At 42.4% G+C, this 22,759-nt stretch overlaps 1 protein-coding gene and 1 long non-coding RNA gene across 2 annotated transcripts in view; one reads left to right on the top strand and one right to left on the bottom strand.

Moving 5' to 3' along the window:
* The window catches only part of LOC135218605 (uncharacterized), a 38,508-nt gene extending 16,431 nt beyond the window's left edge, over nucleotides 1-22,077 (top strand). The window contains 5 exon segments of the mRNA XM_064255034.1: nucleotides 882-1,004; nucleotides 2,071-2,195; nucleotides 9,206-9,475; nucleotides 16,900-17,044; nucleotides 18,313-22,077. Coding sequence (XP_064111104.1) covers nucleotides 882-1,004; nucleotides 2,071-2,195; nucleotides 9,206-9,475; nucleotides 16,900-17,044; nucleotides 18,313-19,101 — 1,452 coding nt within the window. The 3' untranslated portion in view covers nucleotides 19,102-22,077.
* Nucleotides 22,078-22,155: 78 nt separating this feature from the next.
* LOC135217914 (uncharacterized) lies at nucleotides 22,156-22,754 on the bottom strand. Its single transcript, XR_010315235.1, has 2 exons — nucleotides 22,650-22,754; nucleotides 22,156-22,471 (listed from the first exon to the last, which is right to left on the bottom strand). It is a non-coding gene; the product is annotated as an uncharacterized LOC135217914 (long non-coding RNA).
* Nucleotides 22,755-22,759: the final 5 nt, after the last annotated feature.

The following is a 22,759-nucleotide window of genomic DNA, read 5'->3' as shown; positions in this document are numbered from 1 at the left end:
GTCAGCCCAAGATTTTTCTCTCTTTGCTTATAGGATACTTATATTTTCTAGCATCCATTTCATCCATGCTGTAGCTATTTCTTGCTCTGTCAGCTCCCACTCCACTGTCCAGTGTGCCCTCCAGGTAAAAGAAATGCTCTACTTTTTGAAGACCTGCCTGTTTATAACACAGAATTCTCTTCTCCCCCTGACTTCCTTCCCAGTCACCGTTAGTTTTTGTTTTGCTTACATTGATTTTAAGTCCTCTCTCCAATCTGCTCTTTCTTAATTTAAAGATTTTTTTGTGCCTATTTCGCAGATTCTGCTGTTAAAACTAGGTCGTCTACATGTAATAATTTGCAGAGGCCTATTTATAGCATGCCTTTATTGCTTCTGCAATCAGGATGAACATCAAAAGATTAACACTGATCCTTAATATACACCAGTACCTGCTACTGTCTTTTGTTTTTCTCTCTGTCAGTGTTTCCCATATATGTACAATACTGCAGATCACATTGTTCCTTGAGAATTGTTTTATAATACTGACCTGGTACTTAATGTGTTTTTGTTGCATCCAAGTCCCAGACTGGACAGTGTTTTCCTCCTATTTTGTGTCTTGTGTGCTTTGATTTTCAAAATGAAATAAAAGTTATACGATGGCACTTTAAAATTTGGTTCTATACCACTCAGTTTTTATAGATTAGAAAAATGTCACCTTTGGCACACCCCTGTTTTTAATACCTTCAGAAGCCAAGTGAGACAAAGGCAAATCTTGGAAATTGTATGCATATTCTACATATTCTCAGTTATTTGATATCTAAGGAAGCTTTGCATATATTACATTTTGTTTATATTTCCATTGTTACTAATTAGCCAGTTGGTTTCATGTCATAATGTTACAGAGTCCCAAAGTTCAGCTCACTAGAAGTGCCAGCATTTGCTCCGAGTCAGCATATTCTGATTTGACTTCAGACGAGTATAAATGGCTTCAGTTGTTGGAGTTGCTGGTTCGAATTATTGGGCAGGTGAGTTTTCATGTCCATGTGCAAAGCACACAAAAACTCACTCTCTTTCTCTCTCACACTTTCATTTATCTCAGTTTTAGTTTGTATCAAAGGAATATTTAATGTAAGCAATATTTTGTAAGGTAGTGATAAAATGCCATTTTGATAAATTATAAACTGATTCCAAGCAGTCCAGGCCAGTCTTATGCCATATCCCCCTGTTTATACTGATGTTTGTTGCCCAGAAAGGTGCAGTTAGCCAGTCAGACCAAGAGTTGTCAGAAGTCTTGAGCAATTTTTTTATGTTGAATAAAATAAAGAATGTGTTATCCTGGTGCCCATGGACCTTGGGGGTATTGAGTAACTGAAAACATTTTAGAAGAGGCATTTCATCAATGAAACAGTTGTGGGTACAATGTTCATGGGTTTTAATTAAGATTTTTTGGTAAATTATGAAATAGTAGCAGTTGACCATGGCGTGGTACATTGCAGTTTCATTTTAGACAAATTTCATGCCAACTGAGGCTTTAATGCATGTCTTTGTAGCCTGAGAAAAGAAAGTATGGGTGCCATTACATTTCGATGGCTCTTTTTCGATTACAGCTATCATAATTTATCATAATGCTCAACACGCAGAGTTCAATTAGTGTGGTTAGGGACTGCAAATCCCCCATATCAAAAAAATAACAAATAAAGCAATCCACATTCAGATGATCAAATAATACAAGTACGGTATATGTGGAAGAAAATGTCAAAATTGTCCACTTTTCCTAGTTACTCAAGTTCTTTGACCAGTTAACTCCACTTGGAATGCTGAAATCTTAGTCCTTGCTGTATGTTAGATTTTGAGGATGCCTGTTCTTTCCTACTACGAAACAACATCTTTTAATAGATAATGTTGATTTACTATTTATATTGTCATCATTTATAAAATATACAGTCGTAATCAGTTTTTTCTTTAGAGAATATGCTCTGAAAAATCATTACGTATTACACTAGTCCTTCTACATTTAGGGAACAATAAATTTCTCCATTTACAGTATTCATTATTGTTGATGATGGATTAAAGTAAAATTTCTGTCCACAGATTGCTCTTATCAAGGAAGCTATAAATACAGTCTGCAGAGAATTTGTGCCCCGCATAATGACTTACCTCTCAACAGCTCAGGTTATACACAAATCTGCAACACAGATGCTTAGAACTATTGCCAAGTAAGTTTTAGGTATACTTTATTTTGATAAATCAGTTGTGATCAACTTATGATGTGAAATAGAGGCCTTACTTCATGGAAAAATTATATAGATATTTTCTTTGATCAAATGCTAATAGTAGGCAGTGTTACATGAGCTCATTGTCTGTCAACTTCCTGCATCTTTCTGTTTTTTCCCATAAACCATCATGAGAATAAGAAGAATTTAAAAGCTAATCAAAATTTCTAAATACTAAGTGTTTATAAGTTATTTTGTTGCTATTCCAGTGTTGGTTAAAGGCTTTCTTTTTAATACTTGATTTATTAGATTTTCTATAAAAGGCCTCTGAATTTTCCATTTTCATGTATGACACTTACCTGGCAGGTATATATATATAGCTATATCCTCTGTCGCACTGGCCGAATTTTCAAAACTAGCGGCAACTGCTAGATCACTGGTAGTTCAGGTGATCGCCACCCCGTTCCCGTGGCGCTGGCGCTCAGAACCATTCCCATTTTCATCAGATTTTCTCTGCCAGCCGAACCGTCCACATCGTTGAGGATTCCCTGCTAGGATTTCGAACTCGTTGCTGACTTTTCACTATTTTGGAGGGATTTTTTGGTATCATATTGGAAAGTTACATTGGCAATCGCTTTGGATTTTTCTTACAATGTCTGATTCTAGTGTTATCTTTAGAGTGTGTGTGAAAGAGGGATGTAAGGTGAGACTACTGAAAGCTTCGGTAGACCCTCACACTGTGTGTAAGAAATGTAGAGTGTGTGTGTGTACTTGGGACAATAGGTGTAATGAGTGTGAGAGTTTGAATGAAAAGAAGTGGAAGACTCATGAAATATGTGGAGAGATTGGAGAAAGATCGAGTTAGGAGATCTGTATCTCGGAGTGAGAGGTCAGGCTCTTCTAGTAAGGCCTTGAATGATTCAGTGACTATTTCTCCACCTCCTTCCCAAGTAGAAGTTGTAGCACCTTCCCCTCAGGTTTCTCCTGCGCCTTCTGCTGTTTCTGAGGATGCGAAGGACTCACATTATGTTCAAGTGTTTGCTGCCCTAGCGTCTATGGGTAATCAGATTCAGCGTCTTACTGATAAAGTGGGTGCTTTTGATGTGTGTGACAATGTAGTGGAGGGGGCAGCTGATCGTCTCTCTCGTGCTCCTAGACCTAGACCGCTGCCAAGCTCCCAGACCCAAGGGAGAAGGTATGTCGACAGTCGAAGGGAGGCGAGAGGGGTCCCCATACGATCAGTCGTCCCTTCAGGCAGTCCTGTTGCGTCCCAGGCTGCAGCAGTGCGCTGTAGAAAAGGCGTCACTGGGAAGTGTTTTTCGTCTTCCGATAGCTCTGCGTCAGGCAAGTATCGGCGTTATGCGGTCGTATCACGTCCACTCAAGAGGACGCACAGACCAGCCTCATCTCAGGACGAACTCGGCTACGCACAAGAGAGATGGAGTAGCCCCGAGGTTTTCTCATCTAGTGCGGATGAGGACGATATTCCTGTTAAAAGAAGAACGTTTCATTCAAGGGAGGACGCAAGACGTTCGATGGCAGGCGGTTCTCCTGAGAGGGACTATCCTTCTGCGTCCTAGGTGCATTCTCCTGTATCTTCGCCGTCTCGCAGACCGCAAGTCCAGTCTCCTCGTCGTACGAGTGCTTCACGACTTCGCTCTCCGCCTTCGCGTGCAATGCGTCAGGAGACGGACACTAGAGACTTTCTCAGAGAGATGCAAGTTAAATTATCCGACTTGGTTAAGTCTTGGGAAGCAACAGATCAGCCTTCCTCGAGACGCAAGGACCGTTTCTCCCCGTTAAGTCCTCCAAGAGGACGCTTGATCAGAGTTTGCCTCCTCCTTATCCTTCGGTTTCTCGGACAGGACGCACGGTACCGGCTAAGACGGACGAGAGCTCAGTTATGCAGGACGCAGGATGCAAGAACAAGCCAGATAGACGTACGATGGACGCAGGCGGCAGGACGTTACCCCGTCTTCCTCCCGACTCTTCCGAGAAGACTTTCGTCATGACAAAATGAAACATTCGCTTGATAAACAAGTTTTGGATCCGTACGCTGAGGATATTCTTGGTAAAGACGTCGGCTTACAGGAGATTTCGTCAAGTGGAAGAAGACGTCGAGGACTTAGCTTCTGAAGAGGAGAAAGATGTTGAAGCTCCGTCTTCTGATTATAAAAGGTTGACTGATTGTCTCCTGTCTATCTTCGAAGAGGAGTTTCAGCCCTCAGCTCCGTTGTCACCCCTTTCGCAGTTTTCAAGGAACAAAAACCCCAAGAAATCGTCGTTTTTGAAGATGACTCTTTCTATTACTGTTAAGAAAGCCCTTCAAAGGATTAACTCCTGGTTGAAGGAAAAGAGGGAAGCAGGGAAGACTTCTTTCTCCTTTCCGCCAGCCAAGTTGGCCTCGAAGTCTGGGGTCTGGTATGCAACAGGGGAAAGTCTTGGCCTGGGAGTTCCTGCCTCCTCCCAGGGGGACTTTTCCAGCATTGTAGACAGCTCCCGCAGACATGCTCTGCACGCGGCCAAGATTTGGTGGACCTCCTCAGAGCTGGATCATCTTCTGAAGGGCATTTTCCGGACTTTTGAAGTGTTTAACTTTCTTGACTGGTCCTTGGGAGCGCTGGCTCGCACATTAGAAAACAAGGAATCGTCCGCTTCTCAACTGCCAAGCAGTATTATGTCCTGCATGGACAAAGCCCTGAGAGATGGGGCGAACGAATTAGCGTCCCTCTTTACGGCAGGAGTGTTGAAGAAGAGGTCCCTCCTGTGCTCCTTTGCAGCAAAGGGCGTTTCTAATGCGCAGAAATCGGAGTTGGTTTTCTCCCCTCTCTCAGATCAGATTATCTTTGACTCAGAAGGCGACTCAGGACCTTTTGACTTCATCTGTAAGGAAATATTTGCCCCCCAAAGTGGTTAAGAAGACGCCTAAAGAGTCAAGACAGCCTCAACAGCCCTTTCGAGGCAAAACATTTTCTCGCCCCTCCTTTAGAGGTAAAAGGGGTCTTCCCAAGAGAGGGTCGAAGCCCGCTAACAAACAATGAAGCACAAGTCCTCCAGTCATCAGTTGGGGCCAGACTCCAGGAGTTTTGGGAAGTTTGGCACAACAAGGGAGCGGACCCTTGGGTCTTCACGATAGCCAGGGAAGGTTACAAGATCCCGTTCCCGAAGAAGCCTCCTCTTTCTACATCCCCGAGGGACCTTGGGGCCCATTACAACGATCCAGAGAAAGAAGAGGCCCTGCAGGAGCAAGTCCCCTCCATGATCAGGAAAGAAGCAATAGAACCTGTTCTGGACCACTCATCCCCGGGATTCTACAACAGGCTTTTCTTGGTAGCGAAAGCCTCGGGCGGATGGAGGCCAGTGCTGGATGTAAGTCATCTCAATTTGTTTGTGGAAAAGACAAAATTCACCATGGAAACGAACGAATCAGTACTGGCAGCGGTACGTCCAGGGGACTGGATGGTTACCCTGGACCTTCAAGACGCGTATTTCCACATCCCCATTCATCCAGGATCCAGAAAGTATTTAAGGTTTGTGAGCCAGAACAGGGTCTTTCAGTTCAAAGCTCTTTGCTTTGGACTTTGCACGGCTCCGCAGGTGTTCACGAGAGTGATGTCGAACGTGGCAAAGTGGCTGCATCTACTAGGGATCAGGGTCTCGCTCTACCTAGACAACTGGCTTGTAAGATCCCAATCAAGACAACAGTATCTGGAGGACTTAGAAGTAACGTTGGAACTGACAAACGAATTGGGTCTGATGGTGAACTTAGAAAAGTCGAATCTGATCCCCAAACAGGAGCTAGTCTATTATGGGATTCTGATTTCCTCAGTGACTTTTCGGGCTTTTCCATCCCCCGACAGGCAAGTTCAGTGCCTTCGGAAAGTGCAAGCCTTCCTAGAGAAAGACCAATGCTCGGCGCAAGAGTGGATGAGCTTATTGGGGACTCTATCGTCACTGGAGCGGTTCGTTTCTCTAGGAAGGCTTCGCATGAGACCCTTAAAAATCTTCCTGAACGAAGTCTGGCCAAGAAAATCGCAACCGGATTCCTTCCTGTTTCGGATTCCTTACAAGATCAAGGAGGAATTGCAATGGTGGCTAACTCCAGGAAAGTTAGCAGAGGGGACATCGCTCCAGCAGAAGAACCCAGACCTTGTATTATTTTCAGACGCGTCGGATGCAGGCTGGGGAGCGACTCTAGGCCCTCAAGAAGTGTCAGGTCTTTGGAGCAAGGAGGAAGCGGCTTGGCATATGAACAGGAAGGAACTGATGGCGATTTTCTTGGCTTTGAAAGCATTCAAGGCGTTGATCCGCAACAAGGTTGTGCAGGTCAACGCAGACAATACCACAGCTCTGGCATACATTCGAAAGCAAGGAGGAACTCATTCAGTCTCGTTGTGCAAGTTAGCGGAAGAAGTCCTTCTGTGGGCAGAGAAGGAGAACGTCACCCTGCTCACCAGGTTCATTCAAGGGGAGAAGAATGTGAGAGCGGACCTGTTAAACAGGGAAGGTCAACTGCTGTCTACAGGGGGGACCCTACATCTAGAAGTATGCCAGAGCCTGTGGAATTTATGGGGTCGTCCAGTGGTGGACCTATTTGCGACCGCAACTACGAAGAGGTTACTGACATACTGCTCTCCAGTCCCAGACTGTCAAGCAGTCACAGTAGATGACTTCCTTCTAGATTGGACGGGCCTAGATGCATACGCCTTTCCCCCGTTCAAAATTCTAGGAAAGGTTATGAAGAAGTTCAGGGAGAGTCAAGGAACGAGACTGACTCTCATAGCCCCCTACTGGCCGGCCCAAGATTGGTTCACAGAGGTACTGGAATGGACAGTCGACACACCAAGAACACTTCCAGCAAGAGTAGATCTACTCAAACAGCCTCACTTCAACAGGTATCACAAGAACACCCTCGCTCTGGGTCTGACTGCGTTCAGACTATCGAAAGATTGTCAGAGCGAGGGGGTTTTCTAAAGAAGCGGCCAAAGCTGTGGCCAGAGCAAGAAGATCCTCAACAATCAAGGTGTACCAGGCGAAGCGGGAGACCTTTCGTAAGTGGTGTAAGAGTCGAAAGGTTTCTTCATCCAGTACCTCTATGACCCAAATTGTGGACTTCCTTCTGTATTTGAAGGAGGAAGCAGGGTTATCTACTCGGACAGTCAAAGGATACAGAAGTGTGTTAGCCTCGGTTTTTAGACACAGAGGCTTAGACATTATCAACAATTTGGATCTGAGAGACCTCATAAGGTCCTTTGAAACAAGGAAGGAACATCGTTATAGGACTCCTTCTTGGAACCTAGATATAGTTCTGAAATTTCTAGGAACTAATAAGTTTGAACCGATGGGTCAAGCTTCTTTAAGAGATGTCTCAAAAGACGATCTTTTTGGTGGCCTTGTCCACAGCGAAAAGAGTTAGTGAACTGCAAGCCATTAGTAAACATGTTGGCTGGAAACATGACAAGGCAGTATGCTCTTTTCAGGAAGACTTCTTGGCCAAGAACGAAAATCCATCTCATCCTTGGCCAAGTTCTTTTGAGATTATGGGTCTGTCAGATCTTGTGGGACAAGAACAAGAAAGAGTTCTCTGTCCAGTAAGGGCTTTGCGTCATTATCTAGAGAGAACTAGGCGTATTAGAGGGACTTCAGAATCACTTTGGTGCTCTGTGAAGGACCCCAGCAGAGCCATGAATAAAAATGCTATCGCCTTCTTCCTAAGGGAGCTAATTAAGGAATCACATATGCTATACCAGGAAGAGAACTTCGGCCTGCTTAAGGTTAAGGCGCACGAAGTGAGAGCTGTAGCTACGTCCTTGGCGTTCAAGAGAAATATGGCCCTCAAGGATATTATTGAAACGACGTTTTGGAGGACTAACTCAGTTTTTGCCTCTCATTATCTTAGAAACGTCAAAACAACTTTTGACAACTGTCAAACATTGGGCCCTTACGTATCCTCAGGTGCAGTATTGGGCAAAGGAGTTTCCACCCCATAAATTACTAACATGCTAGGATATTTTAATTAGTTTGTAGTGTTTTTATGGTTGTCTGAGAGGGTTTATTCCCTCTTCAGTCTATGAAGTGTAGTTTGTTAGGGATAATGTGTGTGTGTGGTTCAGGTGGATTAACATTTCCTAGCATGAATGCCCGTGGTGAGAGAGAGGGCTAGGGTTTCCTGTCAACAAATTGATCTCGTCCAGTTGTCAGACCCTTTTGATAGCTTCTTCAACACTCAGGTCACATCCTAGTTGAGAGCTACTAAGGTTTAGTAGGCTAAGAGGCAGGACCTATGAAGTAAGCTACCTTAGCAGGTAAGGAACCTAAGAGTATTTTAAAATTTATTTTAAGTTTTAAACTCTGACGATGTTGCTGTCTTTGACCCACCCCCAAATGTGTCAATCAGCTATATATATACCTGCCAGGTAAGTGTCATAGATGAAAATGACGTTATTATGATATAACAAAGTTTCGTGTATACTTACCTGGCAGGTATATATAATTAAATTCCCACCTGCCTCCCCTCAGGAGACAGGGTTCAGAGAAAATCTGATGAAAATGGGAATGGTTCTGAGCGCCAGGCTACGGGAACAGGGTGGCGATCACCTGAACTACCAGTGATCTAGCGGTTGCCGCGAGTTTTGAAAATTCTGCCGGTGCGACAGAGGATATAGCTATATATATACCTGCCAGGTAAGTATACATGAAACTTTGTTATATCATAATAACTTCATTTTAACAAATCTGGAACTAAATTGTAAATGGAGCTCTCATTTCTGTTTAATTACTGTACTGCAAATATCAGTTGTTCTTGTTTAGGGATTTTCCTTAGTGCCTTAAATGTACTGTTTAGTACAACTATCTCTCTTCCACAGTTTTGAGCTTTAACTTGGAAGTTTGGAATTAAACTCATGGAGAAGCAGTGACTTCTTTTTTGTCCAATTTCCATGATAGGAAAAACCCTAACATGTTTGAAGACAAATGTTTAATGTTATATACTTATTACTTCTCTCGCCAAACAGGAACTCGCTGTCAATCCCACATCTTCTGGACAGCCTTTTCATTCCTTATGTGGCAGTAGAATTGGGGGAAGCAGTGAATCCGGAAATCCCCAGTGAGTGTAGTCAGTGCCGCATTTTGTGCGATGGGTCAGTGGGCTTCTTGAATGAAATGGAGAACTTCTTCAATCACATTCACAATTTTGGCCGCATCGAAGTTAGCAACCGGCTGAACCCATCAAATAACCACAGTATAAGAGAGGGCTGTGTGATGGCGTTGCCTCATGTTACTAGGTAAGGTTCGTCCATTTTCTGCATTACTTTTGTTCCTCCATATTTCTACTCTTATGTGTTGTGCATTAGTAATTGTAATAGACATAACAGTAGTTGTAGAATTCAGTCAGTTTTCTTTTATGTTAGATTAAGTTTTTGTTACATTCAGTGGGTCATGTTGCTTGTTGAGGGATATAAAAATATGCATAAACAGAAAGAAATTTAGTGTAAGTATTCCATACCAGCAATTGTTGTATAGGGGATTGAGAATTAAATTACGTCTAGAGGGTAGTTTAACTTGATCACAGATGCCATATGGAATGAAACTATGTTATCATCCAACCCCTCCGTGATGTGGCAAAATCACTAATCTGGTACGCTACTGGTCCCAGTCAGGCCAGATTAGTGATTAACTACCTTCATCACCACAAGAACCACTGTTCAGAGGCTTGATCTGCCATGTAAGGGTCCATCTTTTTTTATGTATGTCCAGAGTGCTGAAGACTGCCGTATTAGGCAACTGTAAACTGATGGGTTTGGGTTTGGCAATTTTGTTTTATATCCTTCAGTATTCAGATGTCATTTTGTCATTAATTTATGTTTTTATACATTCAACTTCCCTGTCAGATATATACTTAGCTATAGACTCCGTCGTCCCCGACAGAAATTCAAATTTCACGGCACACACTACAGGTAGGTCAGGTGATCTACCCGCCTGCCGCTGGGTGGCAGGAGTAGGAACTATTACCATCTTGAGCCAGATTTTCTCTGTCGCCAGTACTGGTAACATCGTTTGCTAGTTCCTCCTGACTTTGACTTTCGAATTTCATTACGCCGTTGATCTTTTGGACTGCTATTTGGTGACGTATTGGATCTTTGGTTTGGCATACGCTATTGTGGACTGTTTTTTGGATTTTGGATTTGGAATTTTCTCATAATGTCTGACGTTTCGATTTCGTTCAGAGTGTGTGTGAATGAGAGTTGTTATGTGAGACTACCGAAAGCTTCGGTAGATCCTCACACCACTTGTAAAAATTGTAGAGGGAATGTATGCTCACAATTGAATACATGTGATGAATGCAAGGATTTGAATGAGGAGGAATGGAAGATTCTTGATTCCTACTTGAGAAAGTTGGAAAGGGATAGGGCTAGAAAAGCCTCTTCCAAAAGTGTGAGTAGGTCGGTCTCTAACGAGCCAGTTAGCGGACGATTGCCTATATCTAACCCAATTGTTTCCTCCCATGCAGCTTTACCTTCACAATTATCTGATTCAGCAAGTTCAGCATTGGAAGTTGCGAGTCTAAAAGCTTCGCTTCTGGAAATGGAGCGTAAACTAAAGGAACTAGAAGGTAAGTGCAGTGAAAGTGTTCCCAGTGAAGTGGAGGGTGCGTCTGATCGGCTCTGTCTCGCTCCCAGGCCTAGACCTCTTTCAAGCTCCCAAGCCCAGAGGAGAAGAAATGTCGAAAGCCGCAGGGAGGTTTCAGAGAATCCCCACCGGTCAGGCGTCTCCTTGGCAGATTCTGTAGTTGCGTCCCAGACTGCCAAGGACAGTCGTTGGAAAGACGTCCTGAAACAGTGTTTTTCTTCATCTGATTCGTCGTCAAAGAAAGGATGGAGTTCAGATAGATTATCGAGACCGTCGAAGAGATCGTGGAAGTCTCCAACATTTTATTCTAGCCCTGAAGAATTTCCGGAAGAATATCCTCCAGAAAAGAGGAGGAAGGAGGTTTATTCGGAAGCTCCCTCTCCTTCATCGGAGATTGATAGAGAGGACGTAGCTACGAAGATTTTGGAGAATATGCAAAAGCAAATTTCTTCATTAGTAGGAGTGCTTAAGAAGGATCCTCCTAGAAGGAAGAATAAATTCCTTCCAATTAAAAGATCCTCGTCCTCTCTCAGAGCTCGGACGAGGCTCCTGCCAGGAGCCTGGCGCCAGCCAGACGTCAGGCTCCTGTCAGGCGCAAAACGCCGTCGAGGCGAGAGGATTTATATAAATATCGAGAGCCTGAATCTCCTAATATAAGGAAGGCGCCTGAGGCGTCTGAATCGAGGCGTAAACCGTCTGGAACTTTGGAAGTCAGACGTAAGGCGCCTGAAACTCCTGAAATCAGACGCAAAGCGTGGGAAACTCCTGAAATGAGAATAAAAACTCTTAGGACTCCTGAAATGAGACGTAAAGCGTCTGGGGCGCCTGAATCAAAACTCAAGGCTCCTGAAAGGAGGTGAGAAGCGTCTGAAGCGCCTGAAGTGAGGCGCAAAGAGCCTGAAGCGCCTGAAGTGAGGCGCAAAGCGCCTGGAGCGCCTGAAACGAGGCGCAAAGTGCTTGGAGAGCCTGAAGCGCCTGAAAGGAGGCGCAAAGCGCCTGGAGAGCCTGGAGCACCTGAATCGAGGCGCAACGTGCCTGAAGCGCCTGAATCGAGGCGCCTCGCAAAGCGCCTAGAGCGCCTGAAATGAAACACAAAGCGCCAGGAGAGCCTGAAGCGCCTGAAGCCAGGCATAAAGCGCCTGAAGAGCCTGATCTTAGGCATAAAGAGCCTAAACCTACTAGCAAGCGTCGAGTGCCTGACATCCATCATATGACAAGCAGGCACAAAGACTTATATGAACTAGAAGGATCAAGCTTCAGGCGCTATGATTCTGAAACATTATCGGCGTTTGAAGCGGACTTGGAGGCTCCTCTTTGGGATTTTTCTCAGGATCAGTTTTCTCCTGACAGGGTCTCTAGATGTCGCACAGGCGGCTGTAGTCCCTGTCAGGAAGGGCTTGATTCTGAGAGAAGCAAGAGACATTTAAGGACTTCCCCTGATAGGGACGAGAGTTGTCGCACAGGTGGCCATCGTCCTTGTCAGGAGGGCCTTAGTGTAAAAAGACAACATCGGCCTTCGCCTGGCAGGGACTCAAGACGTCGCACAGGCGGCCGTAGCCCTTGTCAGGTTGCAGTCGGTGTTGCTACGAGCCCTTCACCTTCCCAAGAGAGGAGTCCTCCTCCTCCAGTTGCGCACTCATCTCCGAATAAAACTCAGCAAGAATTAGAGGATGTCTCGGACTCTGAAGAAAATAAGGGGGCAGGTCTTACAGACTATAAGACATTGACAGCCCTCTTATTAAAAGAATTTGGAGAGTCCCTGAGTCCTGCTGCCCCTCCTTCTCCTCGGTCTTTATTTTCAAGTACGAAGACTGCAAAGTCTTCCTCCTTTTTGAAGATGCAACCGACCATCTCAATGAAGAGGGCTTTGCAGTCTTTCGGAAATTGGCTTAAAACCAAGGAGGAGGCAGGAAAGACTGTGTTTACCTGTCCCCCTTCCAGGTTATCGGGAAGGAGAGGGATTTGGTACAGCACAGGAGAATCTACGGGACTTGCTCTTCCCTCATCTGCTGAAGCGGACTTCTTGACCTTGGTGGATTCGGCGAGGAGACACGCACTTCCATCGGCCAAAAAAAGCTGGACAATGTCCGAAATGGACCATCTCCTCAAGGGAATATTCCATGTCTTGGAAGTTTTTAACTTCCTAGACTGGTCCCTTGGGGCTTTGGCCAAGAAGACGCAAGACCCTCAGTTTTTAGAGCCAGAAGTCTTGCATAGCGTTCTGACCTGTATGGATAAGGCGGTGCAAGATGGATCAGCTGAAGTGGCATCCCTTTTCGGGGCAGGAGTATTGAAGAAGAGGTCTGTCTATGGTTCTTTTCTAACCAAGGCAGTCTCTCCAGTACAGAGGGCTTCTCTTTTATATGCCCCTCTGTCTAAACAATTGTTTCCTTCTCAGTTAGTGAGGGATATTTCCCACACGCTTACTGAGAAGGCAACACAAGATTTGCTGGTACAATCTGCTAAGAAGCCTAGACCAGCTGCTCCTGTCGCGAAGAGGGAACCAAGACCTGCCCAACAGCCCTTTCGAGGTAGAACTTCTAGCCGAGCCCCAAGGAAGAGAGGAGGGGAGAAAAGAGGAAGATCTCCTATCAGAGTCCCGAGAAAGAATCCTAAATGAGGTTCCAGTCCTCCAACCACCAGTAGGGGCCAGGCTTCTGAGATTTTCAGAAGCATGGGCTTCAAGAAAAGCGGATTCTTGGTCCCTACAAGTTCTCAAGAAAGGATACCTCATCCCCTTCAGGAACAGACCTCCGTTGACGACGACACCGAGGGAGCTGTCAGCGAGATACAAAGACCCTGTAAAAAGAGATGCCCTTCTCGGGTTGGTACAGCAGATGTTGGAGAAGGAGGCCATCGAGAGAGTGCAGGATCCGCACTCTCGGGGCTTTTACAATCTCCTCTTTTTGGTGCCAAAAGCCTCGGGAGGGTGGAGGCCGGTACTGGACGTGAGTGCATTGAACCGCTTCGTGGAGAAGACGAAGTTCTCCATGGAGACACCCAATTCGGTCCTCTCTGCTCTCGGTCCAGGAGATTGGATGGTCTCCCTCGACCTTCAAGATGCTTACTTTCACGTCCCCCTGCATCATTCGTCGAAGAAATATCTTCGGTTCATGGTGCAGGGAAGGATTTATCAGTTCAGGGCTTTGTGCTTCGGCCTCTCGACGGCTCCTCAGGTGTTTATGGCGTTGATGAGGAACGTAGCAAGATGGCTACATCTGGAGGGGGGGAGGATATCGCTTTACTTAGACGACTGGCTTATAAGAGCACAGTCAAAACAACAGTGTTTGGAGGACTTGGAGATAACTCTACAATTAGTCAGATCTCTCGGATTGCTCGTGAACCTCGAGAAATCTCACACGATCCCCAGCCAGACCATCGTCTGTCTGGGGATTCGGATGGATTCTCGGGGTTTTCGAGCATATCCATCCCAAGAAAGGATTACGAAAGGGATGGAAAAGATCTCGGTCTTCCTAGAGAAAGAACGAAGCTCAGCGAGGGAATGGCTCAGTCTTCTGGGCACCTTTTCGTCACTAGAGCAGTTCGTTTTTCTGGGGAGGCTGAATATGAGACCCTTGCAGTTCCATTTAAGAAGAAATTGGAACAGGAAGAAGGGAGATCTTATGGATACTTTTCCCATAAAGGAGAACATCAAACACCACTTGCGATGGTGGTTAGAGCCGCTAAGAAGGAACGAAGGAGTGTCCTTTTCTCTTCAGAACCCTCGCCTAGTGTTGTTCTCCGACGCGTCGGACACGGGATGGGGAGCAACACTAGGGACGAAGGAAGTGTCAGGCATCTGGTCGAAGGAACAGAAGACCTGGCACATAAACGCAAAAGAACTTATAGCCGTACACTTGGCACTGAAGCATTTCGAGAACGAAGTCAGAGGCGTGGTGGTCCAGGTCAACTCGGACAACACCACGGCTCTGGCATATATCAGAAAACAGGGGGGGACACACTCTTTCTCCCTTTACGAGCTGGCAAGGGATCTGTTGATCTGGACGGAGGAAAGAGGGATACGACTCCTGACGAGGTTCGTTCAAGGAGGGAGAAACATAAGAGCGGACAGATTGAGCAGAAAGAACCAGGTCCTTCCAACAGAATGGACCCTTCATTCACAAGTCTGCCAGCAACTATGGTCTCTGGGGAAAACCTCAAGTAGACCTATTTGCAACGTTCCTCTCCAGAAGGATGGAAAACTTTTGTTCGTTGGGGGACGATCCCAGAGCCCTGTCGATAGATGCCATGCTAATGAACTGGACGGGCATAGACGCGTATGTGTTTCCCCCATTCAAGATGCTGGGGAAAGTAATGAGAAAGTTCGTGTCCTCGGAAGGAATGAGGATGACATTGATCGCTCCTTATTGGCCTGCAAGAGAATGGTTCACAGAGGTACAGGAATGGATAGTGGACTTCCCCAGATCTCTTCCCGAAAGGACAGATCTGCTCAAACAACCCCACTTCGAGAGGTACCACAAAAACATCCACGCTCTCGCCCTGACTGCCTTTCGACTATCGAAAGACTGGTCAGAGCGAGAGGCTTTTCTCGCAAAGCTGCAAAAGCAATTGCTAGAGCAAGAAGGTCCTCAACCATGCGGATATACCAATCGAAGTGGGAAGTTTTCCGTAGATGGTGCAAGGCGAAGAAGCTGTCCTCCTCCGATACCTCTGTGACCGAAATTGCTGATTTTCTTTTGTATTTACGAGAAGAATCTCAGCTAGCAGTGTCAACCATTAAAGGTTATAAAAGCATGTTGTCTGCTGTGTTCATAGTGGCCTGAACATAGAGAATGACAAAGATCTGCATGACTTAATTAGATCATTTGAGACAACAAAATCAAGAACTTCTCTCACCCCTAGTTGGAACCTAGATGTGGTTCTCAGATATCTAATGTCAGAGAAGAAGCAGTTGCAGGGCTGCAATCAAAGCCTCTGGTGTGCGGTTAAAGACCCGAGAAGAGCAATGTCAAAAAATGCTTTAGCTTTTTTTGTTAGAAATGTTATAACTGAGGCTCACATGAGTTGTGATAGTGAGGCATATAAGACGTTAAGGGTTAAAGCACACGAGGTACGTGCAGTTGCTACATCGTTATCGTTCAACAAGAACATGTCGATGAAGAACATCTTAGCAGCCACGTATTGGAGGTGTAACTCAGTGTTTGCCTCACATTACTTGAAAGATGTGAGGGTAACATATGAGAGATGCTTCTCTCTGGGACCTTATGTATCAGCGGATACAGTGCTGGGGAAAGGAGAGAAGACTGATCCTTAAATTTGTTTTTGTCCTTATATTTTATATAGTGTGATTTTAAAATAATTTGGTGTTGAGTTTTTAGGTTGTTTGAAAGGTGTTTGGGGAAAACGCCTTTCAATCGTAAATACTAATCCACGGTTAGAATCGGGTGATCGGGATCAGTGTTGTACTCCTTTGTATGCCAATAGGCATAGGTATATTGTCATGTAAGTGGATAGGACCCCAGTGACAATTGCCATCAGGTTCTGTTGAGTAAGTGGATAAGACCCCATTGACAGTCCTTTCAAGAGTTCTCGGCCATAGGGCACACCCTCGCTGAAGCTTTTGAGGCGAAGCAGACTTCTAAGCACAAGCTATGAAATCTTCCGCCTAAACAGGTAGGAACCAGGGTATTGTTAATTAACTTTTATTACCTACAACATATGTTGTTTACCTGTCCGGTCACTAATTAGCTGTCTCTTACCCTCCGCCAAAGGTGCCAATCAGCTAAGTATATATCTGACAGGGAAGTTGAATGTATGAAAATGATATTGTTATTGTACAATAAAGTTTCATACATACTTACCTGGCAGATATATACTTAGCTATAGACTCCGTCGTCCCCGACAGAAATTCAAATTTCGCGGTACACACTACAGGTAGGTCAGGTGATCTACCCGCCTGCCGCTGGGTGGCAGGAGTAGGAACTATTACCATCTTGAGCCAGATTTTCTCTTCCACCTGTCTCCTGAGGGGAGGCTGGGTGGGCCATACAATCGTATATATCTGCCAGGTAAGTATGTATGAAACTTTATTGTACAATAACAATATCATATTTTTCAGATGCCCAAAACTTCTCTATGATTTCATGGTATCATATCCTGCCATGGACTTACTGATGCAAGTGCTACATTCTGACAGACCGCCAAATGAAGCAAGCTACATGTATGCAACAGCTGCCATCTCGCGTCTGGCTGTAACTCTTCAGGTAATGTCAGCCCAAGTTCTAGGCTTATATAGCTGAGAATGATGACCAATTAAAAGTAATTATTCTGGTTATCTAATTTACAGCAGGATTTTTCGAATTTTGACTGATTATTATTATAATTATTATGATTATTCAGAAAATGAAACTTATTCATATGCAACAAGCCCACATTTAAGAAGAAATATGACAAAGTAGAGGGAAATACAGAGAGAAGGGACCCCACTTATTACAAAGGCACAAAAATTACAAAGGCACAAAAATAAATTGATGCATTAACAAATAGATAAAAATGTATTAAAATGCAGAGAGTAGTATTAGGGTAGTAATGTATTGCACATTTCCTTGAACTTCTGAAAATCCAATTGCACAACTTGGTGCTGCTGTTCAACGAGTGTGGTTGCCCTTGACTGAAAAAAGGGATCAGGTATTAATTGTGAATGTGAAAGATCTCTGTTGAAATACAACCTATGAAAAATTGACCAATAAAACCATCTGTTGATTGTCCAGTTCATAACTACTGCTGTTAGGAAACAGAAATCTGCCACAATGAACTAATCTCTATAAGAGAAATCTCTGGCAGAAGCAGACATCCTCACCGGAGAACAGTGTTCTAGTAAAGGGAGTATGAATGACCTAAAACAGGTTACATTGATTTTATCACTGTTATAAATACATAAGGCCTTAAAAACAAAACCTAACTTTTCGTGCAGCATTTGCTGAAACTTTCATTAGACATTTCTCTAAAGTTATAGATGTGAGTCAGATTACACCCAGAATAGATAAAGCTTTGGGCTTGTTCAGTAGAGTTCTATCCTCTTGAAGGGGAGAATGGAATGGGAAATTTGTACGAGATCTGATCAATAGTGTTTTCATTTTCCTGAAGCTCAGCCTCATACTCCACCAACTACACCATTCCCTGATCTGGTCCATGATCTGATTGAGGTTGAGGGCAGCTTCATTTCTCAAAAGTGGAGACTTTACTTCACCCACAAGTCATTAATTGTAAGTGACAGACTAAGGCGAAGAGAAAATGAATTTTCATTTTTTATTCAGAATGCTTTGACCAAGTCTAAACTTTTGTTAAGATTCTACAGATATGTTCTTTAAAGCTGAGAATTTAGTTTTAATTGCATATGAATATGCATTTTTATCATCATTAGAAATATAATTCAAAGATGTCCCATTTAGTTCAGGGAGGAATGAATTGAATGTATGTGTAGTATTTAATCGTTTGTAATGATTATTTCTTTCTATCTTCCCACTATCAGCTAGGTAAACAGATCCAACCAGTGAAATGTCCTGCATGTTCTGAGAGAAGAACCCATTCTGTGGAAGAGATTGCGAAGCATGTTCATGTGCAGAGGGAGCAGTCAAAGGCACAAGAGGAAGCCTTCACCAAGGCAACTTCAAAGTTGTCAGAATCAGACAGGTCGGAAAAGTGCAAGTTTGCCTTAGACAAAGTTAAGGACGTAACATTCACCTTAGAAGGTGGAGAAACCCTGAGTGCTAATCGAGAGTTTCTCTCTGAAAAGAATGATGTCTTGAATGGGATGCTGATGGGAAGCTTTGCCGAAGGGTCCAGTGCCTGCGTAAAGCTTCCAGAGATTAAGAAAGCTGCGCTTGAAATGCTCATTCATTACCTTTATGGGTGTCAGTGTGATTTCATGGAAAATGCTGATTTCGAGTCTTACTTACAGTTAGTTTCCTTATCGCAAATGTACATGGTAAAAAACTTAGACACCTTTGCCATTTTGAAGATGATATCAGCCATCAGTGAAGGCAGTGATATAGTTATGCTTTATGAAAGTGGTCTTGGACGAATTGATGAAAATATAGTTATGCAGGCTATTTGTACAACGTTGGTTAGACCCATGAAAACTTGGAAACGAGCGCAGTGGTTCAAAGAGCTTTTCCAGTCGAGACACTCTGCCGACATCGATCATAATATTCGTGTTGTTCTTCACTACCCCTTAGACATTAACAGATTAGTATGTAATTGTAACCAGTCATTATCTTTATATGCAGTGAATGAAAGTGTTTATTCTAAACTCAGGTGAAATAAGCTTTCAAGTCTATTACAGTGTAAGTTTACCAAAGGTTTGTTGACTTTTATTATGGTTCCTAACTCCTTTATGGTTCTCATGTTGTATAGCTTAAGTTGTGTTGTGAAATTTTGTGAGGAATGTATGCAACCCTGGAAAGAACTAGTCACACTGCTAATGACTTGAGTTAACCAAAAATTTTTCTAGATAAGTGAGCGGGTAGACAATGTGTATAACGCATGCAATTTCGGTACATCAAATATTTGCTTTTGGATTCACGGAGTCCGAAGATGACTGTAGATACCTTCATAAACATCAAGTTTGTGAACGTATCTTCATAAACTTAATGTTTATTTTATCACCTTCAATTATTGCAATATCAAAATGGCTTCCATTTATGTATTTATAGATATGTTTGTAGGGCTCTAATGACTTAATTTGTTCTTCATTTGTAAGAAATCTGTGATCCCTTTCAGCTTCTACAGGTACTTTGAATTATCGGCTTATATGCAATGAATGATATGACCCTTGTTTTACAAAACATGACACCTTTAGTATTTTCAGAGACCATTGTTATTCAGCACTGGGCTTGGAAAAGAAGCCTTTTTTTTTCCTGTGTAAGTTTTTTCTTATGTTTCAGTCACCAAATTTTTGGTGAGGGGTATCATGAAAATTTTTATATGCAGGCTTCTCTTTCCCTATCTGTTATTACAACAATAATGCAAGTAGTGAATTTTAAAGCACTGTTGTAGGATGTGTTCACTTTTATGCAGACTATGAACATTCTGCAAAGCAAGTTGTGTTATTGGCAGGCTGAAGAAGTTTTTCTAACATACAATACATTTATTGCATTCAGACCCAATAATCACAGAGTTGCTTTCATTGCTACAATGTAGTATTCTTAAGGATCACTGTTTCTGGCATGGCTTGCCTTAGAGTTAACAGCAACTCTGTGTATAGCAATTGGTAATCTAAGAATGTCTCTCGAAATCTAAGCTGCATTGTTTCCAAGGACCCAAACCAATTGGAACTAATTCACTCAAACCTGATTCGTTCCGTTGCCTCTTATCTGAGCCACCGAGTCATTTTACTTTGAGGGATTCAGGCCATAGATCTAAGGCTTTAAGCCTCTCTACTAGTGTGAATAGAAACCTTACTTCTAAAGATCCAATCTCATCCACTTTAAGAGTTTCAAGACAATCTACTGATAAGGATCCAAGACAATCCTCTGTGAAGGATCCAAGCCATTTCATTACTAGGGTTCCAAATCACTCCTTTCTTAAAGATTCAAGTTGATCCACTCGTGAGGAATACAAAGTAACCAGTTCTACGGTCATCCATTGAGAAAGGTGGTCAGTTAACTATGCATATTTATCAAACTCTTACTGTACTGTTACGAGGATTCTGCCATTCAGTCCCAGCGCAAAGTTGTTAATATTTCACTTCAGTCTAGTGATTTGGCATCTTAATTCATCCCCCTTTGAATTGAGATTAGGGTCCTGTAAGTACAGGGTTGTTGTAGAACAAGGTAATTGTTTGAAAATTGAAGTTTCATTTCCCAGTTATTTTTTGAAAATTGAAGTTTGATTTCCCAGTTATTTTTTGAAAATTGAAGTTTAATGTCCATCTTTTCTGCTACCTGAGATGCAAATGACATCAGGTAGAAACTGGACAGATAGCTGGGACCCACATGTCTGGCTCGTTCATCCACAGTATAAATGCACTTTAGCAATTTTTTTTCAAAGAATTTTTGTCTGGGACCATTTCATGATGAATACAGTGGGCATTGTAAATAAGAGTTTTTCATAAAAAAGTCGTCTTTTTTTTTTTTTTTAACTACATAAATTGTATATTTTTGTTACTGTACTTTTTATTGAATTCGAAATCTTGTCTCATTAGCAAGAAAACTGGTGTAATTAACAAAGCCTGTAATGTGGTAAATTATTGAAGTATTTTTTAGTGTGTTATGCAAACTGAACATTGTTCATTCAGTATAATTCTTCAGGTCAGGAAATACTATGTAATTCTGTTGAGGAAATATGCATATGGTATATGCAATTTATCTTTCAAAAAGGACAGCGAAGTTATGCGAGACTTTTACCTTCATCTAAGAAGTTCTTGAAGCAAAAACATAAAAAATTTTATGCATAATATTGTATTCACATGAAATAAATGCATAGTTTACGTTAAAATGATGTAATCATCATTATGTGTATGTTATAAATGTAAGTTGAAAAACTTTATGCAAACATAACATATTAAAATGCAAAAATAATAAAATATTTAAACTTTTATTTTTGTTTTTCATCACTGTTTTACTGTCAGGTATGTGTGTTATGGAGTTTTTGGAAACTTTTATGAATAAAGCAATTAAAATTTAACCCAAAGATCCACGACATTAACGTTTTGAATGTAACATTTACAGGAACTCAGTGATGAAATCCAGGTTTTCAATCATTTCTATATTTCAGTTGTAAAATATTATTATTATTATTATTATTATTATTATTATTATTATTATTATTATTATAATGATATTGTAACCAGATCAAGAACAATGTATGATATGATTATGTTTCTGTTTGTTATGGAAATACAATCCTTATTGTAAAGAACACTAAATCTGTCAAGACTGTTATGCAATAGTTGTGTAAATTTGTGAAAGATTTTTTCCCAAGTAAGTTTCATTTCTTTTATGTGTAAAAGAAAATATCAGAGTAATTATGATTGCATCCAGTGTTATTCGGTAACAGAGTTCCACTTGTGTTGTATATGTGGATACTTCAGGGGCTTATTTGTCAACTGGCGACACCTTTACAAAAGTAAAAATAAGCAATTGATAAATCATACGAGTATGTCAATCACTTTGTGCAATCTGTTCTTGGAAATGCCAGTGATGGAGTTATTCACAACTTGAGTAGATAGTCTGACCCTTATCTTTTACACTTCCCCACCAGCAATTTTTTTTATACAATAAATTGTTAAGCTCAACATAGGGTTTATGTCACTCCTTGCGCTGAATTTTTATTCATACACCGGGAAATTGATAAGGTTAATTGAAATGTTAAGAAAAATTAAGTAATTTATTGTAATTGCAAACTGTCCTATCATCCAGGTGCTGATGCGGCAGCTAATACACAAAGTTGATCATCGTGAAGCTTGGGGGAGCCGCAGTAATTCAGCCACTTCCAAAATACCTTAAAATATTACCAAATGCCTAATTAAACACTACACAATTATTGTATGCATATATCTAAATTTAATTATGAGCATGTGCAGCACGTATAACACTTGGCAAGTTGCATACCTTGGAAGATCTAAATATATATATATATATACCAACAGTCCAAACTGACGTCCACGTAGTACATAATTCATGATATCCCTGGAAGGGTACGAAACCTCGTATTACAAATATGCAAGGTATGAAAAACAGATGCTTAAATTAAAATACTAAAAAGTAAGTGATGGTAATTGGAAGGCATTTTAATATGGGAAAGCATTATCCCTCCAAATGATTTCGGATTGACAAACAAAACTCCCCCTGAGTTTTACAGACCCACCGATATCATCCTGGGACGAAGGCGAAGTACGTGTAGAGTGAGAGACTGCGATGAAGGAATGCTTCTTCCTGGCTGGGGTTAAACGGAGATTACATGTCGAAAGGATATTC

Source organism: Macrobrachium nipponense, chromosome 9 (assembly GCF_015104395.2).
Source record: "Macrobrachium nipponense isolate FS-2020 chromosome 9, ASM1510439v2, whole genome shotgun sequence".
In the NCBI taxonomy this organism is placed as follows: domain Eukaryota; kingdom Metazoa; phylum Arthropoda; class Malacostraca; order Decapoda; family Palaemonidae; genus Macrobrachium; species Macrobrachium nipponense.
The sequence above is the reverse complement of the archived record's forward strand: the minus strand, read 5'-3'. Positions and strand labels throughout refer to the sequence as shown.